General features: G+C 53.4%; 1 protein-coding gene across 2 annotated transcripts; it reads right to left on the minus strand.

The window, feature by feature from the left end:
- Positions 1–12,424: 12,424 nt before the first annotated feature.
- Positions 12,425–23,158, minus strand: GLUL (glutamate-ammonia ligase). Of its 2 annotated transcripts, none has more exons than XM_082483398.1 (7): positions 23,137–23,158; positions 17,197–17,387; positions 15,769–15,930; positions 15,364–15,510; positions 14,765–14,892; positions 14,392–14,591; positions 12,425–13,410 (listed from the first exon to the last, which is right to left on the minus strand). In XM_082483398.1, exons 2-7 carry the CDS (start codon positions 17,360–17,362, stop codon positions 13,092–13,094), a joined length of 1,122 nt encoding a protein of 373 aa, XP_082339524.1. In that variant the 5' UTR covers positions 17,363–17,387; positions 23,137–23,158; the 3' UTR covers positions 12,425–13,091. The 2 variants fall into 2 exon arrangements, with proteins under 2 accessions (XP_082339524.1, XP_082339525.1); XM_082483399.1 differs by lacking the exon at positions 23,137–23,158 and adding an exon at positions 19,074–19,161.
- Between the last annotated feature and the right edge of the window lie 1,171 nt (positions 23,159–24,329).

Below are 24,329 nucleotides of genomic sequence, written 5' to 3' on the forward strand. Positions count from 1 at the left end.
TTAGAGGCAGCACTGAGCTGGCAACACGCACCCACGCATGGATGCTCACCCCATCCCCGGAGGCAGCCTGCCCTCATCACTATCTCTGCGCTACACAGGCACGCCTGCACCCCCCCTGCCCACTGGGGACACCCCGCGCATCACACAGATGTACCTCGAGAGGTCCACCCACCCCGCTACGAGCATCTCTGCCGCATCGAGGTGGGTTGGGAGGAAAGTTGCCCACCCTGTCGGCCGTTTCAGGGGTGACCCTGCCCGAGCCCCATAAGGCTGGTGCTAGGAGAGAGGCTGCATCTCCAGGGGAGAAAGCAACCACCACCAAATTTCGGTTCCGGGAAGCTCTTGGCTGCTGGGCCAGCCTCCCCCAAAGTTCTCGCCTCGGTAGTGAGCCAGGCACCTCGCTGGCACTGGGCCAGGCAGCTCTCACAGGGCAGGGGAACCACGACAAAGGCAGCTTTGTTTCTCCTGCCTGCTTGCTGTTTCAACCCAGCTCCGGTGTGACACCTACGAGGTGGAGTCACCTTTCCACAGAAAACCCCCAGCAGCATTTCCCGGATGCTGTGTCACTGCAGCAGGATTCGGGTCTTCCCCCCCTCCCCACCCCCAGCCTTTCCCTAGACACCAACCCAGGAGCAGGGCAGGGGAGCCAGGAGCGATCAAGGCAGGATTTGGACGCTATCTGCTCAACCAGGTGTTTGCATTAATCCTTCCTGGAGCGGACTCGTCCCCATCTCCGCCTGTCTCCCCGAGAGCCAGGCTCGCCTCCCACCCGGTATGCCCCTTCCCCAGCACCACGGGGTGGGATGCTATGAAAAGCACTGTGTGCATTTCATCTTCTCTCTTTCAGCCTTGTTTACGTAGGAAAGTTAAAATGGATAAACCACAGGTGTCAAGTCCTTAAAGTTTGTAGGGAAAGGAATTCTCTTTTAGCAAGATCGCTAGGAAAATCCCCAAGAGATGCTGGCCCAAATCCATCTTAGGTCTGAGATGGAGCAAGAAGTCTTCAAACCAAGGAACGCGCCTATTCTGAAGCCGGCCGCGTCTCTGCTTACACATTTCTTGTTTTCTTTCCCTTGTGCCAGCCAGTCACCTGTTTTTCTTCCACCAATCCGGTGTATCTAACAGAAATATTACCTCTCCCGACAAACACTGCCTGGCCCGTCACCAGCCCAGCAGCCACAACAACACTACTACTGCTCGGTGAACGTGGTCTGTCTTACTGCGGATGACCTCATTGAGAAATAAATCTCCATTTGGCAGAATGGCTAGATTGAGCCGCAGCAAAATAAGTCCACTTGTAGAATATCATCACGTTCTTCGGTCACGCTCTCAACTCCCTGCTTAGAGAAAACCCACCTGGAAAAAAAAAAAACCACCCTTGGATATTAAGCATCTTCAGTTCCTATAAAGCATGAGATGGGGGTACTGAAAAGGAAAGTAGATGCCCATCAGTGTGGGACTTTGCTGCCTGAGTCTCGCTTGGCTGCTCTCAGCACTGTCAGGCAGTTTGGAAATTGTGAGCTGGGCTAGGATGGAAACTCATGCCTCTCCCACCAGAACGAGCTCCTGAGGCAGCCCGGCTCCTGGTCATCCCTGTCCCGTGCCCAGGAGAGTGGCAAGAACCAAGCTTGGACCCAGTGGGGTCACGCACCATGTGGCTGTTCAGATCCTAGGCTGCGCGGGCAGTCTGGGAGGTAGCAATAACCAGTGTTTTCCTTAGAAGCTGCCTTCAATCTCAATATATTTGGGACGCTAAAAACATGTGTCCTATTTAAAAGGAAAAGCGAGAAATACGGAGCTGCTTTGCAGAGCAGCGTTCTGCTATGCCACCTGAAAAAAAAAACAAAAAAACAAAAAAACCCCAAACCCCCAAAGGGCACGGCCTTGCTAGGGCACAATTTACCCTGCGGAGGCTGATTTCTACCCAAAGCTGTAAAGGGCAGCAGGGGGATGCCTGGGGCTCAGCCCGCCTCGCACACGGCTGGGCTTGAGGAAGCTGAGGGTGGCTGCCGACTTGTAGATGTGTGGTTAGGAGGAAGCGAAGCAGGGGTTGAACGCTGTGTGCTGGCGTGGGTTAAAAACCACAGCGTACAGCTGCTTGCTCGCAAGTGCTCGCTCCAGCAGTGGGCGAGAGATTTCTTCCAGGCAGCCTCTCTTCCCCGACCTCCCCACCAAGTTAATCACTTCATCGCTCCCGATGACGACAGACTGCAGAAGCAAGCCCGCCCTTTGCCTGGCCTTGTTACTCAGTGGTTCCCGGTCCTCCTGCTCTGGGAACCTCCCTGTGCCCAGCCACCCCCCATGAGGTCCCGCAGCCACCCAAGGCAGGGAGCGGGCCAGCCCCTTGTGCGAGCATCCCGCAAGCCACGGGACCAAGACAGGCAGGAGGCTGAACTGGGAGGCTGCCCAGAAGGCTGGTTAGGGCAGTCTGGTGGCTCTGCCCTAGCAAAGGCAGAAATGGGAGCCAGGGCTCACTGTGACCAGCACTGGGGACTCGGCTGTTCGGGGCGGTAATCCAGGCAGCAAGGAGGAACGCTCCTTGCCTGTATCCCACTCCACTTCTATCGGATCAGCAGCCTTGACACAGGCTGGGCTGCAATTCAGGGCACACCATCCTGCCTGAAGCCCCGTGCAGTGACAGCCAAGCACAGCATCCTTTAGGGCCTGACTCCGCCAGCCATGCTACCCGGTGGTAGGCAATTAAATAGCATCTCGTTTCCCCCTAGGGCAAGCAAAACAATATTCCTCCCTGTCTCCGCAAGAGGGAAGAGATGAGAAGGATGCAGGGTGGAATAAAAATTAACGAGGTGGCTTCCCCTCCTTCAATTCTCTCTTGCCACATAGGGTTTAAGGGTTGGAAAGCAATCCAAGATCAGCAGATGTCAACGGCGCTGGAAAAGCGCACCCATGCAAATGAGTCACAAGCCCAGCACACCCAACCAAACCTAGAGACGGAGCAGAAACGCGCAGTGCGATAAACCCTCCGCCGCTCCTCGTACAGAGAAACCAAGTCAGGCAGAAAAAGCCATCCATGGGCATGATTTATTCAGCGCCTTCTTCTCACCCCTGCTGCTCCCGTCACTGCTATTTCCCTTTGCCGCTGTGTTGAGGGCACATCCATGCTGCTCCAGAGGAGCAACCTCAGTCTCCGCTGACACGGCAGGCTGGAACTAGCCAGCACACGTACTGGGACTGGCACGGCTGGGATAGAGACATTTGTTCTTTCTACAAGGGGCAGAGGGAGGTGCAAAGCAAAGAAAAAACTCTGATCATAACACGATGATGGACACAGTACCTCTGACAGCAAAGGTCCCCGCAGTTTCTCAGGACTAAGAACCAAATCTCTGAATATAGCAGACAAGGACACGGGAGCAGCCAAAAAAAAAAATTTAAAAAATCAGGAGTTTCTTACCAAGAAAGGTTGCATGTTTTCTCATTACTAAAATACAACAAATGGCCCAAAGGAAAAAAAAAACAAAACACAACAACGACAACCCAAAAAAACCCAAACCAACAAAACTCACCTTTCATCTGAGCAAGTTCCTTCCCCCCTCCCCCCCCCAACTCCTCCCAGTCTTCTTCAGCCCCCCATGTCCCTCCCATCCCACTTCCATGCAGAGATATCCATTAGTGGACAGACAGAGCAGACGGATGGGAGGGTTGAGCTGAGCACTGAGAGGAGACACTATTTTAATGAATCCAACACTTGGAGCAGCTCTGCTGCCTGAGACCACCTGTGGAAAGGACAAGGGTCTGGCTGAGCGCACGGGGCAGTGCTGGTATGGGGGGGGTCCAGCATGTCCTGGGGGTCAGCAGCTCAGGGGCAGGTGCCTGCAGGCAGCAGTGCCAGAGGAGCAACTCCTGCCCGTGCCAGGGAGATGGGCCAGCAGTGCCCACAGGCACATCTGCTCCTGCTTTCTCTGCTTTCCGTGCCACTGACGTTCGAAACAAGCTGTTCCCGAGCCCAGAGGAAGGGCTGGCGCCTGCCCCGTGGTGCCTGGCAGAGGGAGGCACAGCGTATCCTGTGGGACAAGCACACGGTGCTGCGAACCCTTCCCAGAAGGGCTGGATGTTTTGGTAGGGCTGGTGCTCTGGTGTTGCAGCATGCATGGGCAGAATGTGGCAATACACACATACACAGCTCCAGGCGTCCCAGACACAGAAGAGGTTTTTTTATTTGGGGTTTTTTGGTTGTTTTTTTGTTTTGGGGTTTTTTTTTTGCATACTTCAGAAGGGGACTATCCAACAGCAAGTGCTCAGAGATCGCCCCACACAAGAAAAATCCTGTCTGGCAGGAGCACTACCTGACCATACAGCCCAACTCCTCATCCCCCTGCTCCAGCAGACACCAACACCACTAACAGGATGCCTGACTATTTCACCTCTGCAAAGAGGACTTCTCCTCCCCCCCTCAAAATCCCCCAAAGCCTTGGTCTGGGAGCCCAGTTCAAAGTTGGTATAAAGCAGCTCAACGCTGAGGTCAAACAGAATTACGCTGATTTCCACCAGCCATAGATCTGGCCCAACTTTGCTAAGAACACTTGATCTCCTCCCAGAGCGCTGCCAGCTGGTTGAAGTACAGCTGCTGTTTCAATAGAATAGCGAAAAAAAAAAAAAAAGGCCTGACATTATTCACAACAAAAAGACAAGAATTGCAGTGTTTGCTTTAGGTTTCATGTGAGCAGTTTCCACCAGCTGGATAGGAGAGGGAGATGAGCAGGGGGAGATGAGGAGGGGGAGCTGCTGGGTGTCAGAGAGCATTTTGGGCTAAGCTGTCACTAGCTCCCACCCAAGATGTCCCACGACACGAAGGTCACACGCTGTTTGCACAGGCGCCCTGGGAGCGATCCAGCTCGGCTACAGCCCAATAGAAACCCATTCACCCTGGTCGTGCAGGTGCTCTGCAGAACCCAGGTGGCATCACCACCTTTCTGCCACCCCAACTTTTGCACAGAGCTTTGTTTTACCAAGATCAGGTATTCCAGCAGAAGCTCCGTCTCACAAGCTTCATGACCTTCTCCAGCACGAGCTCCCCCAGCAAGCCGAGGCCGCCTCTCTGCAAGACACAACATGGAGAAGGGCTGGTTTTTGTTTCAAGAGGAACCATGTAGACTCATGCCTACCCATGCTCAGGCTCCAACTAGGTAGCTAACTCCTTCCTGGGTGCTTTGGAGCCACCGTGAGTGGCTCGCAGGAGTGACTCAGATCACTTCTGCTCCTGCGGTGCCAAAGCCTGGCTCCCCGTACGCAGGGGTGTTGCCGTACCATTGTTCAGGCTATTTTCAACACCTTCTGCTCTCCATTGCCTGTACAAGCCAGGCGGACACCTTCAGTAGGGTCCTGGATATTGCCCTTTATCCCTTGATGTTTCTACCCTGCGCAGAGAAGATGGTGTGAGTAGGGTTTGCCATGCATGAGCTTAAGCTTAGAGAGTAAGATAGCACTGTTGCCAACTCCGTTCTCCCTCCCCATGAAAACAGAGACCCAATGACCAAGATGAAACACCTCACTCTGGCCAGGACATTTCCATAGCACAGACTGCTACCATGCCATAAATCTTTAGGATGCTTTTTAGTCCCAAACCACCATCCATGCAGCATCCCTGGCTCCTGGTACACGGGGCACAGCCCCCAAATGGTGGAGAGGACAGCCCTGCCAGAGACCACCTCCTTCTCCAGCCAGCTTCACGAACAACTTTCTTCATCTTAGAAGGATTAGAGGTAAAAACTTCCACACCAAAGCAATCTTTTCTCTTAATGAAATGCTTCCTCATAGGTCTGCAGCCCATGGTGACAGTGTCACCCACTGATCGCTGGCACAATTATTTGCCAGAAGAAAAGGCATCCGTGTTACAGTGAAAGCATTTTAAAGAGCGGATGGAGATCTTGCCAGGAGAGCCAGCCACAAGGAGAAGTGGAAAAAATGGAGTCAGTTAATCATCCTGCATGTGTTATCTGTCTGGGTGGAAAATAGCCTGAAAATATCTTGTATTTCAGAGCAAGCACATAGTTTTCGGTGATTCAGCCAGCTGAAGCCCTGGCCTCCAAGTTTCATAGGCAGGCTAAGCCCATCTTTAAGCTCAGCTGTTCCCGGGCAGCTTCCTAAATGGAAACGGCATCCGGACAACATTGCCCTGGGCACACCTATTCCCGCCTCAAACTTGGTGGCTTGCTCAGGATCCCCTAAACACAGAGAGGCGTTGAGCGGGCTGCTTTCTGTGGTTGAAGCAAATGTTGATCCCATCATTTTACCAAATAGCTGCTGGTCAGCATGCTTTCCAGAACCCAACAGGTTTAGCTCAGTAGGGGAGGAGGATCCTATTCACTTGCTTTCCCAGTATTTTAATCATTTTGGCCAAGCTCCGGCTCAGGGCAGAAGCAGCTGGGCAATTCAACCAGCTGCTCAGCATCTCCACCAGCCATACGGATGGGCTTGAGTCACCCGGCTTTGCGATGAGAAAAAGCAGCCCAAACCTGTATCTGATTAATAAATCTCATTTTAACAGCATCTTTGGCACTGGGGAAAGCTGCCAGCAAAAACTGTGGAGTCTAGTGCCTCATCCTCCCACAGGATATGAAAACACACAGCAAGGCATCGCTGCTGTCAGCTTCACCTAAAACCTGAGTGAATGAAGAGGACCTTTCCTTCTGAACCCACACGGTCTGTGCCCAGCCAAATGGCGTCCTGGGGATCATTGATCTTGAGTGCAGGGGCTGAAGGCTGCCGGGGAGCCAACAAACACCCTGCCATTGCTGTCCTGCACCCTACACCCAGCCGGGCTGGTGCCGCAGGACCCCTGGAGTGCAGGATCTCCAGGGCTCCCCCACACCCTTGGTGGGACAAGTGTCACATCTTACAGACGTGGCACCCTGGGAGGCTAGTCAGTGGTGAGACAGATGGGGAAGCTGTTGGCACCAACATGGTCATCACCAGGCTCTGTAGTCTACCTTCTCACCATGCCAGCCTGGCAACCCACCTTTGCCACTACTTTTTGGGGCTGCAATTGTAGAAATCTCCACTTCCATTTTTCTCTCTCCCACCATCACCCCACCACCACCTTTCTGAGCAAGTGCAACCTTAGCCACGGGAGCGTTCAACAAACAAGGGGAGCAGAGGAAGGTCCCGAGGTGTGGCGTGCATGCCTGGGCCAACCCCCTTAGCCGCCAAGGAAAGGGCTTGCTAAGAGGAGGCATGGGCACAACTTGTTGACAAAGGAAAGCAGGGCTCCAGCACAAAGGAGCTGGCTCCACCTGGGGCAAGGGATTAGGAACCTCGGCAGAGCCCTCTGATTCCTCCCAGCAAACCAACTGTAGCTGGAGGCAGGGATTAAACCCATCAGCAGAGGAATGTGGCTCCTTCCCGCTGCGGAGTCCAAGTTGGCACTGCATCCCCACTCAAGACGTGGCTTACATAATGCAGCTTATGAAAGCAAAATAGCCCGGCCGTGCCAGCCTCTGGGCAGGCCAGGATGGAGAGGGAAAAAAGGGGAAGGAAAAAAAAAAAAAAAAAAAGAAGTTTTTTGGCTGAGATAAAACCTAGCTGCCCCCCCTTGCACTGCTACCCCGGCACACGCAGCGGTCTTGTGCCATCTCGCCAGGGAAGAGAGGAAAAGAGCAGTGAGGGAGAAGGCTTAGGAGGGGCAAAGGCAAAGGGCCTGGTCCTCTTACAAGGCTGTGAAGAACCGCAGCCCTGGTGCTCATGCTGGAGTCACAATATACGGATTTTCTCCCTAATTTCCCCCTCTGACCCTGGGGTTCTCCCCAGCCAGGCAGGCTCCCGTTGAAGTCAATGCACGCACGCTCTGTGTGCAAGGCTGCTGCAGGTTTTGGGGGCTAACCTGCAAGAAGCACCCGGCCCCAGATCTCGTTCCTTCCAAACACAGGCCAGAGCAGCTGGGAGAGGCTCTGGTCCACATCACCTCCCACTGGGGATGGAGACCTTGGAGACATTTCAGTGCAGAGAGCAACAGGGCTGGTCTGTTTGGAGTCCTTCTCTGCATGTTCTCAAAGGTCAAAGCACAAGAGAGGGGGACGGTCCCAAAACAGCCAGCACTAGCTCAGAGCAGAGTCACAAGGAGCAAACTGAGATCACCATTTCTTTGTGAACCGGGCAATTAAGAATTGACACCTTGAGGCATCCAGATGGGTCATTACTCAGTGACTGATATCACCCATAATCTACATGGCCTTGGGAAAAGCTATTTGTCTCTCCATACCTCAAATCCTACACATGGACTTGCCCCTTTAGCAGCAAGAAAACAGAGTCAGGATTCAATTTAAAAGCCATAAGATGCAGCACAGTGAAACCAGCCACTGCACGTAGATGATCAGTCCCAGCTGAAGAGCCAGAAGAACCACTCATGGGTAGAGGACCTAGTCACGAGCCACCCCAGTCCTGACCCTGCATCCAGCCGGCCGGGGAAGCCACGCAGACCTAAGGAGATCTTCCGCTCTCCTGTCAAGAGCTGCCACTTGTTTCCTAAGCACCTGTCCTCAGTTTAATCAGTAACTGAACAAGTGGGATGAAATCCCAGCTTAGCTGAAGCCCAATTACTGACGTCTGTGATGGCAGGATTCCCATCCCAGCACCACCACCTTTCTCATCTGGGTCACACAAGAAACTACTAACTGGTCGCACTTGACCTGTTCCCTGTGGGCTGGGCTCCAGCCTTGCCGAGTCCCGCACGCCTTTCCAGAGCATGCCCTGGCCTCCTGCAAGAGGGCAAAGGACCTGCAGCCCTTCTTTACAGCTCTGCACCAGCCCACAATGAAGCCAACGAACAGCAAGCCTAAATCTCAGCTGGGACTTCTCCAAACGCCACAGCAGAGGAGATGCTGGACCTCCAGGAGGCATTTTCAAGAGAGCAAAGCAGGGCTGCTCTGATAACATGAGGTTCAAGCACAAACGGAGGCTGTCGCAGAACTCTGCAAATCGCCCCTTCGGCAGCCTGTGTCTGGCTGCCTTTCTGGGACCATCCTTTCCCATCTTCCACAGGCAGAAAGAGATGTAGGACAGTCACGCGGGCCAATATCAACATCCCAGGAAAAGGGAAAAACACAGACGCGGAGAAATAAAAACAATTTTGCCTAACAACAAGAAGAAGGGCTTCTCTCCCCTCCAGGTAATGACACCCAAAAGACAGGTCAGCAAGTCCTTACCCACCTAAGACTGGCTGATTTTTCCTCCAGAAGCTGTGTTCCAGAAGGGAGAGGTGGTCACAGCCAGGACTGGAGGCTGCATAAGGATGCAGAGGCTGACCTACCAAAAAGGGTAATCTGGGAAGATCAAATGGCACTTAAAAACACACACACCTCAGAAAAAAAAAAAAAAAAAAAAAAAAAAAAAAGAGAGAGAGAGAGAGAAGTGGTATGTGGATACTGGAGCAGCATCAGGGCACTGTCAAATTGTGAAAGGGTAGAAGAAACCCAACCAGACACAGCTAATTCATCAGGCTTTTCAGGAAGAGAAAAGCCCTCATGTCCTCACAGCAATTGGGCTGGCACGGCCCCGCATTAAAAGATGCTGCAAGTGTGATCTTGATTAGCTCAATTGCTACAGGCTGTATTTTAAGGGAGCTGTGGCTAATCTTATTTTGATTGCCTTAAAATTCAGTTATGGGGAAAAGCCTGGCACGTGAGCAGATATATTAATCGTTTTGGAGCAGCCTTGTCTCTGAAGCTGGTGTTTGATTAAAAGGGAGTGCAACCAACAGGCACTTCAAAAAGCTGGTTCTATTTTTGACTGCCTCATTCGGAGCGGTTCCTGATGCTCCAAACCCTTTGGGACCGATACTTCCATTTCCCTGTATTCAGTGAATGTTCCTATATCGTTCACCATGAATAAACAGAGAAAAGAGATTTGCTTCCTCCTGAAAGGCTAACATTAAAAGTTTTATATAATGTTTTATATAAATACATAAGCAGTAAATTCAGCTTCTGAATTTGCAAGAGCTCAGTTTGCAAGAGCTCCACAGCCTTAACAGGAGGCCTTTCTACCCTACATAATCTTTAGGTATCTGCAAAGCAAACTCAGCAAGGAGTCAGAAAACAGTGCCTAGAGTAAAGGGAGGATTTTCCCTTCTAACTCATTATAATATTTTTTTTAGCATCTGTATTTTTAATAATCATCAGAAAAGCCATTTCGCAGCAGTGTTTGTTGTTCCGACCTTGTTTTCAGTTGGGTAATTGTGAAGTGAGTGGATAAATGCTTTCTCAGCTGAGAATAAGAGGCACCATTAAGCATCAAGCTCCTGTCCTAAATTTATGTTCAAGACAGCTGGAGAAGCAAAGGATTGGAGCCTGCTCCAGTTATCACCCTGATGGCCAGCCTGGAGACGGCATCCTCTCGGCACCCTCTGCAGGGACACCCAAACGGTACTCCACCTCTCTGCATTGACGAGGCTCTGTGAGGTACAAGGAGATGCTGTTTAACCCCAGGAGAAAACCTGGCTGCCCATCAGCTACTGCCTTGGCTGCTGGTGATGCTCAGTGGCCAAAACTAAGCTGTACCCCCTTTTCCCGATTCCTTTGTGGCCCAGGAGAAAAGGGGTCTCTGGAGGGACAGGGCTCCAAGCTTGAGGATACACAGTGCTTAGAGGTACAGGAAGCTCAAAAAAAAAAAAAAAAACAAACCCAAACAAAAAAAACCCCAACAACCCAAAAACATTACCATGTTTTGTCCCTCCTGGGCAAATGCCCTCACAGAAGTTTCCTTACTGTAAAATGGTGCAATCCATTTTTTTCCTCTGTAACATTTTCTTGGAAGTCAGGAAGAATAGTAGAGTCCCCCCAAATCAGCAAACCCCAACACTTCTGAGCTCCAGAGCAGCAGAGGTTTCTTCTGGTTGCAGTACCCCTGCTCTAGCTAGTCCTCATGGTCATGCCATGGTCAGAGAAGGGGACATGGTGTCTGCTTTGGTGGCAGTCCCCAGCCCGGGCACAGAGAGTGCAATTTTGGGGCATTCATGAGGAAGGTGCTGCTTTGAATGTTCCCCAGAAGGGAGATGCAAAGAACCACTTGGTCCATAAAGAAATGATGGCAGGAATGGCCTCATTAACCCAGGAGGATGCTCGTGTGTGGTTAATCCATATTTAAAGATGGGAACAGTTAAAGCATCCACCCCTGCAGAAGGTACCTCTTAGGGAGCTGGGAAATAGCACCACAAGCTAAAAAAAAAAAAAAAAAAAAAAAAAGACTTGGAAAGCAATGTCACACATTTCTACTACCTTGCATAGTTTTCCAAATGCCTCGTTTTATACTCTGGGTGGATGAGCAGCATTTTCTCCCTAGGGAGAGTGGGAAAGGGTCCTCTTCCACAAAGCCCCTTTTATTCCATAAAGCATGCTGGAATTTTATTTTCTGTAGGATTTCTACGTCCTGTAGAACTTGTGTGGAGGACGCTGGGGAGATGCACAAACACTTGTGCTTACCCCATAACCCTCCCTATGGACACCCACAAGCCCACTCCAACCACAGCTAGACCCACCAGAGAATCAACAGCCACCTAAAAAAAAACCAAACATTTTCTGGAGAGCACACAGGGCTTGTAAGACCCCCACCCCCCAAAAAAAAAAACCCACCCCGCAAATGAAAAGCCAAAGCCTATCCACTATCAGGGTCCAATTCCCTTCAAATAGTGAAGGCAACACACATAGAAGAGAAGTTGCCAGGATGAATCACACGAAGGAGGCAGAAGTCGTAATTAAGGTTTTGTTCTTTTTTTCTTTTTTTTATTATAAAAAAAACAAACCTATTCGGAAGAAGTCCAAATGCAACAGAATATTACTGGCACCATCTAAGATACCCAAGTGTAAAATCCCAGAACGTTTGAACCCACCCCACCCCCCCCAGCATGAGCTAGGAGGTGCCAGGGCTGGCCGGGAGCAACGGGTGACCTCTCCCTTCTCCTAGCCCTCATCACAGCTGGATGGCAGGCAGCCCGAGAGCCAGGACACAACAGTGACATCAGTGGTCTCTGCAAAACCCAACTAAGAACATTATGAAACAAAAATAAATCTAAAACTTGTTTTTCCTTTATCAAAAGCCCTGCTTTAGTGACATGCTAGCCCCGCTGGAAAGGTAAAACACCCACAGCTCTGTCCAGAACACAATTAAGTTGACCGGTCAACTCCTAGTTCAGAACACCTTCCTCCTGTTGATCTAACGCACTCATGAGCGTGTCGCGGCTGCTCAAGTTACAGTGATAAATGCTTCTGTGGGCTTCCCGGGTCTGGGAACCGCCTCCTGCAAACTCCACTCCACGCTGAAACAGATCTCATCCAAGTCTCCTCCACCGAGCCCTCCAAGCTCACTCTCAGTCCCACCTGGAGGCCCACCACCTCAGGAGCTCTGCCTGCTCTAGCCGGGTGAGTCATTGGAACGTCATTTTTTTTTTTTTTTAAAAAAAAAAAAGAACACTTTCATATATAATTTTTTTGTTGTTTTTATATTTAAATAGAAAAATACTACTTCACTCTGTGTTATGAGCCAGAGAACAGTTGACTTCCAGTGACAGAACCAGGAGTTCTCCTCAATGCTCCTACACTGCACTCAATGCCATAAGATTCCCAGAAACCTTAGAGTGGTCAGAGGGTGCAGATCTCCCCATCACACCATATCGGCAGGAGCACGCAGGGCTCCATCACAGCTCCTGTCTTCCCTTCTCTGCAGAAGGGCACCAACCTGAGAGAACCATCTGTCTGCAGAGAGCCAGTGGTGGGGCCAACACCCCAAATTTTGACTCTTGGGGGGAGTCAGCTATAGTTTTAAGCTTTCCACTCACCTACTGGCTTTTTGTGTTTGCAGTCTGTCCCTGGAAGCCACTGGATCTCATCAGATGTACACATGAATTAGACAAAAAAATAAAACAGTGGTTAAAAGTTCTCTAACACCCTCTCCTCCTCTTGTCTTCTGAAGAGTCAATGACAAACAGACATCGATAAAACTAAATTTGCCCTCCTCCCCACCTCAAGACAACAAGAGTTACTGAGACACAAAACGTGTTATCTTGTACCCTTGGGATTACATCTAGAAGGGAAGTTTAGGGGTGCGGGAAGTGCGGGGGGAAGGCGGTGTCTGTGGGCGCAGTCCACTTAGTTCTTGTACTCAAAAGGCTCATCTCCAGTTTCGTTGAGGAGACATGTGCGGACGAGGGCCTCTGTCACAGCATAAGGATCACAGTTGGCGGAGGGCCGGCGGTCCTCAAAGTAGCCCTTCTTCTCATGGCCCACGTTCCTGGGGATGCGGATGCTAGCGCCACGGTTGGCCACGCCAGCAGAGAACTCGTGGATGTTGGATGTCTCGTGGAAACCCGTCAGGCGCCTGGCATTGTCCAGCCCCCCTTTAGGGTCATAGGCACGAATGTGGTACTGGTGACGCTTGCTCAGCTTCTCAATGGCCTCCTCAATGTGCCTGCAAAGGGAGCAAGGAAGAGGGGAAGACACAGTGAGTGTCTGATGGACGGTATGAGCCACTCTTGATGGCTGCATCCAAACCATAGCAGATTCATCGCTGTCCCCAAGCCACTTCATGATGACACCTATGACCTAAAGCCCATTTTTCTGATCATCTCAACACAGGGTTTCTCTCCACTTCTACTTCTGACCCAGGCTGGTTCTTGGAAAAGGATCCCCATGGCCTGAAAAGCTCCCTCAGGAGTTCTGCATGTGGGACACCACTGGTCTGTCCCACGACTAAATCCCATAGACACAGTGTCTTGGGGAACCCCCCTCTCAGAAGAGAAATTTCTTAACACAAAGGTTTCTATTTGTGTAGCTCACACAGTCATGGGTTGGCTCATTATCTCTGGGCATCACTAACATTAAAGCAAAAAAAAACACATCTGCCAGGAAGATTCCCTTCATAGAGCTCCACTGCAACCCAACGCTGTAAGGTCCCTGCCTGCACTCAGCGCATCAGTCCCATAAGGGACCTAGCTTTACATTTCCAGGATCTTGATTAAGAAAAGGTGGCATTGGCTTCCACAGCCTGGTCTAGACAGAAGCAAATGGTCTTTCTCCGTCATCGTGGTTATACAAAAAAAGACCTACGCTGAGTTCATTTGTTTGCAGCATTGGCAGATCAAGAGCCGGACAGCCTGCTACGGGTAGCTGCATTGTGGCCACCCATGCCTCTATCAACACTGATGGAGCGGTACTGCTGGCTGAATTTCCCACCCAACACCAAGATGGGAGTACGTAATTATACAAAACATTAAAAAAAAAAAATCCAGAAGAAAGGCTAAAACATAACGCCAAGCACCAGAGTGACATCTCCCATGTGGGCAAAAGCTCTGCATAAAGCTCACTGCTACCAAGTCCAGCCCGCTGCCTAGCAAACAGATGCTACTGGCCCATCTCAAAAAACTTACTTGGCCCATCTCAAAAAACTTACTTGAGACCTCCGTCTTCCCTCATGTTCTTGGTGCTGAAGTTGGTGTGACAGCCAGCACCGTTCCAGTTCCCAGGGATGGGTTTGGGATCGAAGGACACAATGACACCGAAGTCTTCGCACACCCGATGGAGGATGAAGCGTGCAATCCAGAGGTGATCCCCCATCTCAATGCCTTCGCATGGTCCCACCTGGAACTCCCACTACAAGGAGGAGGAGTCACTGGCTCAGTGGTGCAGAAACAATCGCAGCGAGACACTTCCCGCCCCCCTTATGCTCCGATCATTGATTAAACTACATGGTTCAGAGCAAAAAGCTCCCACTGCCTGGATTTTTCTGTATTAGCTTGTTCCACGAGGCACCTGAAACAATTTACCTGGGCTGGCATCACTTCTGCATTGGTTCCTCCAATTTTCACTCCAGCATAAAGGCACGCTCGGTAGTGGGCCTCCACAATGTCTCTGCCATAGGCTTTGTCTGCCCCCACACCGCAGTAGTACGGACCTGCAACAGCACAGGTGAACACCAAGGGGAACGTGAGTTTCCAGTAGGAAAGAGGCTTAAATTCAGTGAAGATTGAGCACACGTGGGGAAGAACTCTCCAAAGGCTTGAGATGTGTGGGAAACCCCCAAAAATCTGTTTTTCATGGAAGGAGGAGCAGTGTACAGCACTGATGGAGAGCGAGTCCCTCAGAGCCTGGGCTTGTGCTCTGTCACGCTGGGCATGAGTTTAAGTCACCTGCAGACTAACAAACCGAGCAGCAAATTTAGATGAGGCCAATAACCGTCTTAGCCTTTCTGTAACGATCTTAATCTCATGGGTTAGGTTTTGCCAATATCCTTCTTGCTATTGTCCACCTTCAGTTCTAGAAACACCTTCAATCTTTCAGCTCGCCTGAAGCACTTAAGCTGCGTCACACGGATTACAGTTCAAACGCTCCTGAGTTGGTCCAGCGCAGACTCCCGAAAGATTACCTTGGGGTCCAGGGAAGCCATTGGAAGGCCAGCCAAATGGATGTCCATCTGTCCCCAGGAGAGTGTACTCTTGCTCCATCCCAAACCAGGGGTGCTGGTTGGACACCATATCCATAATCCGCCTGCAGGTGTGTCGGAGATTTGTCTCTAGAACAGAAAAGCAGCACAAAGCTTATTAGCATCTCCACCTCCATTCCCCATTTCCACTTTATTTACAGTTCGAGGAAAGGTGAAGAATCCCAGGACTAGCCCTTTCTCCACCACCAGCACTTTGTTGCCTTTTATTTTCAGGGCAGGGATTATTTTTGTGTCATGCCTGATGCTAAGGGCACGAACAGCATTTGGATAGGTCTCCCCTTTCCCCTTCCCAGAAACACCACCTCCACCAGGAGAAGGTCCACTCACCTGCAGACTGGCGGTTGTATTTGAAGACCTCACAGAGAACTAGTTTATTGGGATCCTTGCGAAAAGGGTCCCGAAACATGGCAGCAGGTCGCAGGTACATGTCACTGTTGGAGCCTTCAGCCTGGAAGGTGCTGGAGCCGTCGAAATTCCACTCGGGGAGATCTGGAGCGGAGAGAGGAACAAGCCACAGTGACCCAGGGCCACCGGTCACCAGGAAGATGGGTTCCCTGCTGCCCTCCAGTATTAGAGGTGAAGATGCGTATAGAGAACAGACTTACAATAGGTTTAATCCAAGCTGGTTTTGTTCCAAATAGGGGAAGCAAAAAAAAAAAAAAAAAAAAAACACACACCCACACCAAACAAAAACCCCAAAACAAGCAAAAGCAGGGGAGTGCAACTCCCCAGCCGCCCTGGGAAACACAAGGAGCTGGGCTGCTGGCCAAACCCAAGCAAACCCAGCAGCACTGAGAACGTTTCCCATGTCGCAACAACCACCACGAGCAAAACACCCAGTCTCCTCACAGAGGTGGCTGGGCAAGCTGGGAGAGGGCAGAGCACGAGCCATCTTCAAGCTATAGGAACAAGACGAGCCATGAAACACCCTCATCCACGTTGCACCGCCTGGGGAAAGTGGGAGAGCAAGTCGTGTATAGGTGGAGTCGCGTATGGAGGAAGAGTATGGGCAGCTTGTTCCCCTCACCCACCCCTCCTGGCCATGCTCTGCCCTCCAGGTCACAGCACAGCAGGAGCAGCGGCGAACTCCACCCCCCCCAGGCAATGTTATCTCCTCCATATCCTGGGGGGGAAAGCCAGAGGATGGGAAGCACAAAGATTTCAAAGGAGCTGTGCCAACCACTCCCTTAGAAGAAAAAGGGGAAAAAAAAAAAAAAAAAAAAAAAAAAAGAGGTAATTCTGCTCAGTGACACACAGTATTTTCATTTCATAACTGTCTCCAGCCAGCACCATGGCAACCTGGGGAAAATCCTAATGCTATTATTGTGTAAGCTGGGACTGTTTGTTCTGAGGGACACAAGCTCTTAATTACACCGGATAGCTCCATTCTTTCCCCTCCACTTTCTTCTGCCAAACTACTTCCGGCCAAAACGAGTACTTGAGAGTCAATGGGCCGCCGAGCCCCTGCCAACAGCCCCCCAGCCCCTGCCAACAGCCCCCTCCGCAGCAGGGGCAGCGCCAGGGACAGGCTCCCAACCCCAAGCATCTTACAGAAACTCCACATCTGGAGAGCCGGGAACATGTCCCCCGGAAATCTGGGGAAAGGGGTAACTGGAAAGGGGAGAGGAGCAATGTGTTGCCCAAATATCATCCTGCTGCCATGAAAAGGAAGAAATGCCATCCTTTCTCCGGAACAGCCAAGCACGGCTGCTTCTAGCCAGCGAGGGGCTGCAAGTCCTGCACCTGCCCTCTCACCTTCAAGGCTCTTGGGCTCATGGTCCAGCGTGCGAGTCTTGCAGCGGAGGTGCTCCCCTGTCCCATCGATCCAGATGTACATGGCTTGGACCTTCTCCCCCTGCGGCAGTTTCATGTACATGTGCTTGATGGCTTTGCTCAGGTGGGAGCTCGCCGAGGTGGCCATGGCTGCAGACCGGACGAGGGGGTTCCTGCAAGGAGGATATAAAAACCAACCCCAACGGTGAGGTGAGCCCTTCCCTGCGCTCCCAGATTTTTCGCCTCCCAGTCCCATGCCATTCTGCAGGCAGAAAACACAGCAGCACAGGCGGACAGATGCAGGCAGCTTGGAAAGCACTGCTCCAGAACCGATGCCTCCAAAGCGCCCTGTTAATACCCAAATTCCTGCCCACGTCCTGCCAATAACTTCAGCCTTATCCACCGAGCCGACAGCCTTCAAAAGGCCCTCCTCAGCCCTCTGAACTTTTCACCTCCGTGCTTACCACCGCTCTGGAGCAAGGCTAACCCACGAGGAAAGCTTTAGCCAGGGCTTTCTTAACATAACTTGCTTCAAGCGAGGAGGGTTTGCCAGCCCCAGCTGCCTTCTCACATCAGCAGAAGTTACACAAGCCTCGTCTGGGGCAGGAGGCAACGCAAGCAACCCCCAAAGCCACCCAGGGCAGCAGCCTCCGGGCAGCCATGAGGAGGTTTCACAGAATCACAGAATGGTCAGGGTTGGAAGGGACCTCTGGAGATCATCTAGTCCAACCCCCCTGACAGAGCAGGGTCACCTACAGCAGGTTGCACAGGACGGCGTCCAGGCAGGTTTGGAATGTCTCCAGAGTGGGAGACTCCACCACCTCTCTGGGCAGCCTGTTCCAGTGCTCTGCCACCCTCAAAGTAAAGAAGTCCCTCCTCATGTTAAGATGGAACTTCCTACATTCAAGTTTGTGCCCGTTACCTCTTGTCCCATCACACTGAAAAAAAAGACTGTTCCCATCCCCCTGGCACTCTCCCTGTAAGTATTTATAAGCATTAATAAGATCCCCCCTCAATCTTCTTTTCTCTAGACTAAAAAGCCCCAAGTCCCTCAGCCTTTCCTTTGAAGGAGCTCTGGTCCCAGGCGGCGAGTCCAGCAGCATCCCTGGCGAGCCCAGCGCAGCCCGGAGCTCCAGCCAGCCCACCTGCGGCAGGAACCACGGCAGGCGGGACCCACGCACGTCCGCGGGAGCTCAGAAGTACAAATAATTGGAAAATCTCAAGGCAGTTGGAAAGTCCTCCAACACCCTACCCCTCTGCAGGGAGGTTGGGGCTACCCGGACCAGCGCACACAGCCCCCCCCCCTCTAACTATGGTGGGGCTCCTCTGCGCTGGCTGCGGGGCTCTGCTCGCCCCAGCGGGGGGGGAAGGGGTGTGTGGGGGGGGGGGGTGTACCCCCACGGCCCCGCTCCACTGCGAGAAGCGTCACCCACGCGTACATCTCCTGGCAGGAAGGAAGGCACCCGTATTTCAGCCAGCAGCTGAAGAGCCTCGTGGGGGGAAGAAAAAAAAAAAAAAAAAAAAGAAAGCCAAACACCACAAAACCCAAAACTGCACAGAACATCTGTTTTCAAGAGAAAACTCGAGCTGCCTCTCCACCCACCCCCAAAAAAGAAAAAAAAAAAAAAGAAAAAAAGAAAAAAAAAAAAAAAAAAGGAAGCAGTAATTTTCCCCTACAAGGTCTGTCGCCGGCTGCCAAAAAGCCGCCGGGGAGCCCCGGCACAAGGCGGAGCTGTTTTCCCCTCTTCCCTCCCCTCCCTCCTTCTTCTTCTTCTTCTTCTTCTCCGCTGCCCCGAGAGAGGCTCCGTCGGGGAAGTCGCCGGTGGCGGGTACCCCCCACTCCCCCGCGGGGCCGTTACCTGCGGGCTCGGCGGCGGCTGCGGGCGGGCGCGGGGCTCCCACGCTCGGCTCCCGGGGCCGCGCCCGCCGCCGCTTTATGGCGCCGCAGCGCCGGCCCCGCCGCACTGATTGGGCAGCGGCGGCCGGGCCGGGGGCAGGACGGGGCCGGGGGGGGCTGACAAGAGGCCGCCGCTCCTCCTCCTCCTCCTCCTTTTCCGCCGCCGGCGGCGACAGCAGCGCCGCCGGGTTGCGGCCCCCCCTTCCCCCCCCCCCCGGGAAGGTGCAGGGGGGAAGCCCCTCCCTGCGCCCCGCATGGGGGGGGGGGGGGGGGAGCAGAAAGTTGGGGGGTGTTGGGTGTATTTTGCAACCCTCCCTGCCCGAAAAAAAAAAAAGAAAAAAAAATAATAACCCCTCATCTCGCATAGTTTTGGGAAAGCGGCAGCGGGAGCAGATCCAGGGTTTTCTGCGGCGTTTACATTAGCGGCTGCCTTTGCATAACTCGCAGGGTTGGAAATGAGCTGCCCTGGGTAAACAGGGCTGCGGGGAAAAGAGGGGGGAAGCGGAGCCCCCACCCCCCCAGCCCTGGGCCCAGGCTCTGGCTTGGTGCATGTTTTTGGGGGTGGGGGAGCAGGCAGTGCCCTGCACCATGCCCTGCTTTGCCCCTCAAAGCAGGTTAGGCTCCAGCACCTGGATTTGCTAGCGGAGACCCTCACTCCAGCGTGGAGAATCCATCACAGTCCCACAAGGGAGGAGAAATCCCCCATCCCCGCCGTGGGTGCAGGAAACACCCGCTTTCAGAGGCGCTCGGGTGGGAAGAAGCGCCCAGAAAACTGCAGGCACTGCCCAGTATTTTTCCACCCGGGCAGCTCCCGCACTGTCCCATCCCCGGCTCCCGCTCAGCCCTCTGCGCCTCCCAGCCTGGACCCAAGAGGTGGGAGAGTGATGCCGGCACTAGCAGAAGGAGCTGCACCCACACGCAGGTACCAGGCCAAGCACACGCCACCCACACGCCTGCCTCAGGGCGACGGGATCCTGGGCCACCCAGTGCCAGCCTCGGGAGGATGGCACCAAAACCGCTATCCCTCCAAGAAGCTGGAGCCTCCTGGCCAACACAGCCACCCTACTGAAGACACAGCCTCTGCACAGCCAGAGTTTTGCTGGGGGATGGGGGGGCAAGTGCCAGGGAGAGCTGGATCCTCAGCCAGGAGGAGGTGGAAGTGCTGGCTAAGGCCTTGCCTTGGTTTATTGTCTCAAGAGCTGGGTCCCCACCCTCCCTCCGGGGACAACCCTGCTCATTCTTTACCACCTTGCAGCAGCCACAAGTGTGTGTTAATGCCCTGAGGCTGTCCAGAACCGAAGTGAAATTCAGGTGGTTTTCACCTCCTCAAATTGCTTGGGCAAGGCAGAGCCACCAAGCATGACAACAGAACCTGCCTTCCTCCACAACCCCAGTTCCTGCACCCTGATGTAGAGAGCAAAGGTTTCAACACAGAAACAAATGCTGTCTTTTACCCATACAAATTACCCGAGGATCCCATATTTAGTCCAAGTTCAGCTGTGGTCACCTGAATCTAACAGCTCAGCTGAAGCAAAAAGTAGCCACAAGCTGGTGCTGAGACCCAGTCAGGCCAGGAGAGACCCAAAATAGCTCCCATACAGGGGGCCTGTCAAGCCCCAGGCAACCTAAATCCATGCCCAGCCTTTTTCCCTCGGTTTGCAGAGAGGGTTTGTTTAACTGGGACACTGACAGCTCTGATAGCTCCAAATTCTTGGAAACGTGCTTGCTACCTACAAATTTCCCAGAAACTTTGGCCACCAGAGCTGGCTGCAAACAAGCCCAGGGCATTTACAGGTGGAGGTCCCTGTTGGCGTGGGGTGACCCTTACCCCATCCGAGCAGCTCCTCTTTTCACCCGCTGAGCTCCGCCGAACAACCCCGAAAGGGAAGCGGGGAGTGAAGGCAGCTTGCAATGTAAACATCTCCCCTCCATCCGATAAACACCCGCCGGCCAGCAAACCCTTGCCTGGGAGAGACCCCCAGCGTGGGCAAGGGTTTCACGGATGGGGTGGGAGGATGTCGCTCCCTACCCGGGTGGGGGGTTGGTGGCAGTCCCATGCCTTTGCCCTGCACAACTTGTTTACGAGCCAGCGGAGAAGAGCCGGGCGCTGCAGCCGCGGGGCCAGCGCCCTCTCCCGGGAAGCCGGCGGGGGGAGAACCCGTCCCTTCGCCATCTCGCAGGGCTCAGGGCAACTTGTTTACCGCCTGCCGCCTTCCCCTCCTCCCCCTTGCAGGCTCCCGGGTAGTTGTTTTTTTTTGGGGGGGGAAACAGGACTGAGCCTGTGCCTTCGCCCAGCTGCGTGCTCCAGTGACCCTTATTGTCGCCAGCGTTCAACGGAGACAAAAACCTCATCGGGGAGCCGGGGAAGGCACGATGCCAACAGGTGACACCTCCCAGCAGCAGATTTAAATCAGCCTTCAAAGGGCCCCGCTCTAAACGCAGCGGCGAGCCGGCCACAGACAATGCGCCGCTCCAGGGGCGAGTCCCAACTGGCACATGTTTTTCTTTCTTCCTCCTATTAATTCGTGGGAACACCTTTATGCGCCTGCCCCTGGTGCTTCCCTCCGGCACGGTTTACATCCTGCGAGAATTGCCAGAGTTGGAAAGCGCCTGGTGAACTGGGAGGGTCGGTCATGGCTGGACGTTGCAGCCTTCTGCCTCCCAAGGCGGCAACGCAGACCCAGCAGGGACAGCACACAGCAAGGTCCCCGGTCTGTCCGGAAGGGGTTTGGGGACAGGATGGCCAAGTCTCTCACATTTAGCATGACACATGCCCTCTTTTATGTGTGCCCGGTCCGATATTGCCCTGGCACCTCTTTTTCCGACCCCAGCCAGGAGCCAGGCTGCAGGGGAGGGGCCATGGCTTCCCTCCCCACCGTGCCTTGCTGGGGCTGCTGTGACCCATCCCTGTCCACGTGTCCTCCACCATCTCTGTCCTCGCGTCCCCCCCGCTGTCCTGGGCAGTTTGCTCTTAGCACAGGGGCCTTGCACCCCCTCTAGGCTTGCTGGGACCCCCTGAAAGTGTGCAGCCTCATGAATTTGGGAATGCCTTAAGATGCAGAAATGTCACACTACAGGGGAAAAAAAAAGGGGGGGGGGGGGGGGGGAAGTGGAATTCAAAGGTTAAAAAGGCAGGATATGAAACTTCCCTGTGGCTCAGGCCCTGGGGCAGGTGGCCACTGGCTCTGCTCCTGCAGTGCTGGGACTCTTTCCCAGCTCCCTGGGGCCATCCTTCCAGATGGCCCCTCACTGCAGACCCTGCAGCTGGAGAGCTGTCCCCCTCCCCGGGATCTCAACCCCAACACATTGCAGACCTGGTCCGCTAAGCCCAGGTATGCATTTGCCTTTTACCAGCAGTGAAAAAATATCTTCAATAGAAATTAATGATTTCTTTTTTTTTTTTTTTTTTTTTTTAAACAAAGATGTCGCACAGGGGGGAGGAATTGTCCATTTTGTTGTGACTGGTTAGATCTTAGGAGGAGGCCTGACGTACCCGAAACACCCCAGCCTCTAGCGGTGGCACAGCTGGGAGGGAGGGGGCCGAGCATCTCTCCTCTCTCCTGTGCCAAACAGCTAAGAAACTTCCAAATTCAGATAGACCATTTTCAGACCCATCCAGGAAAGGGCTTTGGGCTGCGAGGTCCCGTACAAGTAACTGAAACGCACCCAAGCAAGACTAGACATAGGCTGGATGTCCTGATGGAGCATCACCTCCATCTTTGCCCACCGCTGGGCACAGCTGCCTCTGCTGGGACCCACCACAGCGTGCCCACCGCCGCTGAGACCTGGGCTCCGGAGTGGCTTGTGGGGCTGGAAGAACTGGAGATGCAGCCCTTTTTACCCATGATTAGCAAGGGCTGGAAAACGAACCTAACGCCTTAGCAAGGCGAGCGAGCACTTAATTAACAAGTTGCCCTGATAAGACTCGAACAGCAGTCACCGACTGAGGACAGGGAGCTCGCCGTGGGGCGGGGGACACATCTGTGCCTGGGCTGGGGGAGGGGGGGGTGGGGGGGTGGACTGACCTTGTGCAAGCAGCGGTGGCCGACCGGTCTCCCCTGGAGCGCTGCGGGAGGCTGATGAAACCCCCCAAGGCAGGGAGGCGGTAGCTGCTCGCCCGATAAGTGAGCAAACATTGCACGCTCCGCAGCAGGCCCATGCTCCCTTTGAAGATGCTGCCAGGGTCAAGGGTAGCCAAGGGGTGGTGACCAGAGGGCTTTCGGAGGCAGAGCAGGTTACCTGGGCTGCAATTTAGGAAAGCCAATAAATAAAAACGTGCAGAAGCACACGCAAAGAAGAAGGGAAAAAAAAAAAAAAAAAAAAAAACCAAACCACAAAACGCTCCCTCCTGATGCAGCTCAGCTGCAATACCCACCCATGACGCATTTAGGGGAAGAGGGGCCTTGGACCGCAGCAGCCAGGAAAGGCCTTGTGCAAACCCCCTCCCCGGTTCCTGCCTCTTCCACCCCTTTTCTCAGCCATTTGGGTGCCGGTCACCCTGCCCGATGCCCACCTTGCCACCCCTGGCAGGAAACCATGGCGTCGTCGCTTCGTCCCCGAGCCACCCCCTTTCCCCCACCTTCCCCCTGCCCCGGAGAGGGCTCTTTGCAGAAGGGACATCGCTGGTGCCAGCTCGGGGCCGGTTTGGCAGCGGCCTCGGCAAAGGCAGCACCTACCTCTCGCCGGCTCTGCCCTGCAACACGTGCAGGACCTCGCGCAGAGGCCGAGCGTCCCTTCAGCGAGCAGGGGCCGCCCGCCGCCGCTGCCCCCGCCGCCGCGAAGCACGTGCTCGGCTTCAAAAGCGACCAGGGGGAAGCTGGAAGATGAGACCGTCAGGGGCAGGCGGGATTTGAGACCTAGAAATTGCTTGGCTCGGGTTCGCTCTGTGCAAGGGTGGAGAATATCCCAGGGAGAGCTCAGCGCATGCCTTTCCCTGCAGTTGGAAATTGGTCACAGTGAGCATTGGCAGGGTTGGTTTTGTTGTTTTTTTGTGGTTTTTTTTTTTTTTTTTTTTTCTTTTTTTTTTTTTTATTAGCAAAACGCACTCTCAGCTAGGTCAGGGCCGCCTTAAGCTGCGGCTGGCAGATTAATTTCAGCCTAATGCACTTCGCAGCTCTGTAAGCGAGAGCGCAGAGATCCTCAAAGCGCTGCCCAAGCGGAGTCAAGCGGTAGGATCCCGGCCCCAACGCTGTAAATTATAAAAGGCAACCAGCCAAGT

The sequence above is a fragment of the Vanellus vanellus genome (genome assembly GCF_965231255.1).
Source record: "Vanellus vanellus genome assembly, chromosome: 5".
Taxonomy (NCBI): domain Eukaryota; kingdom Metazoa; phylum Chordata; class Aves; order Charadriiformes; family Charadriidae; genus Vanellus; species Vanellus vanellus.

What these genes read in the sequence shown, in the direction of transcription:
- GLUL (XM_082483398.1), bottom strand. Translation starts at nt 17,362, where the DNA reads ATGGCCACCTCGGCGAGCTCCCACCTGAGCAAAGCCATCAAGCACATG. An exon ending in TGGCTTCCCTGGACCCCAAG is followed by an intron (nt 14,893 to 15,363) that starts GTAATCTTTCGG and finishes GTGCTGTTGCAG; the next exon opens with GTCCGTACTACTGCGGTGTG. An exon ending in CAGAAGTGATGCCAGCCCAG is followed by an intron (nt 14,592 to 14,764) that starts GTAAATTGTTTC and finishes TCCTCCTTGTAG; the next exon opens with TGGGAGTTCCAGGTGGGACC.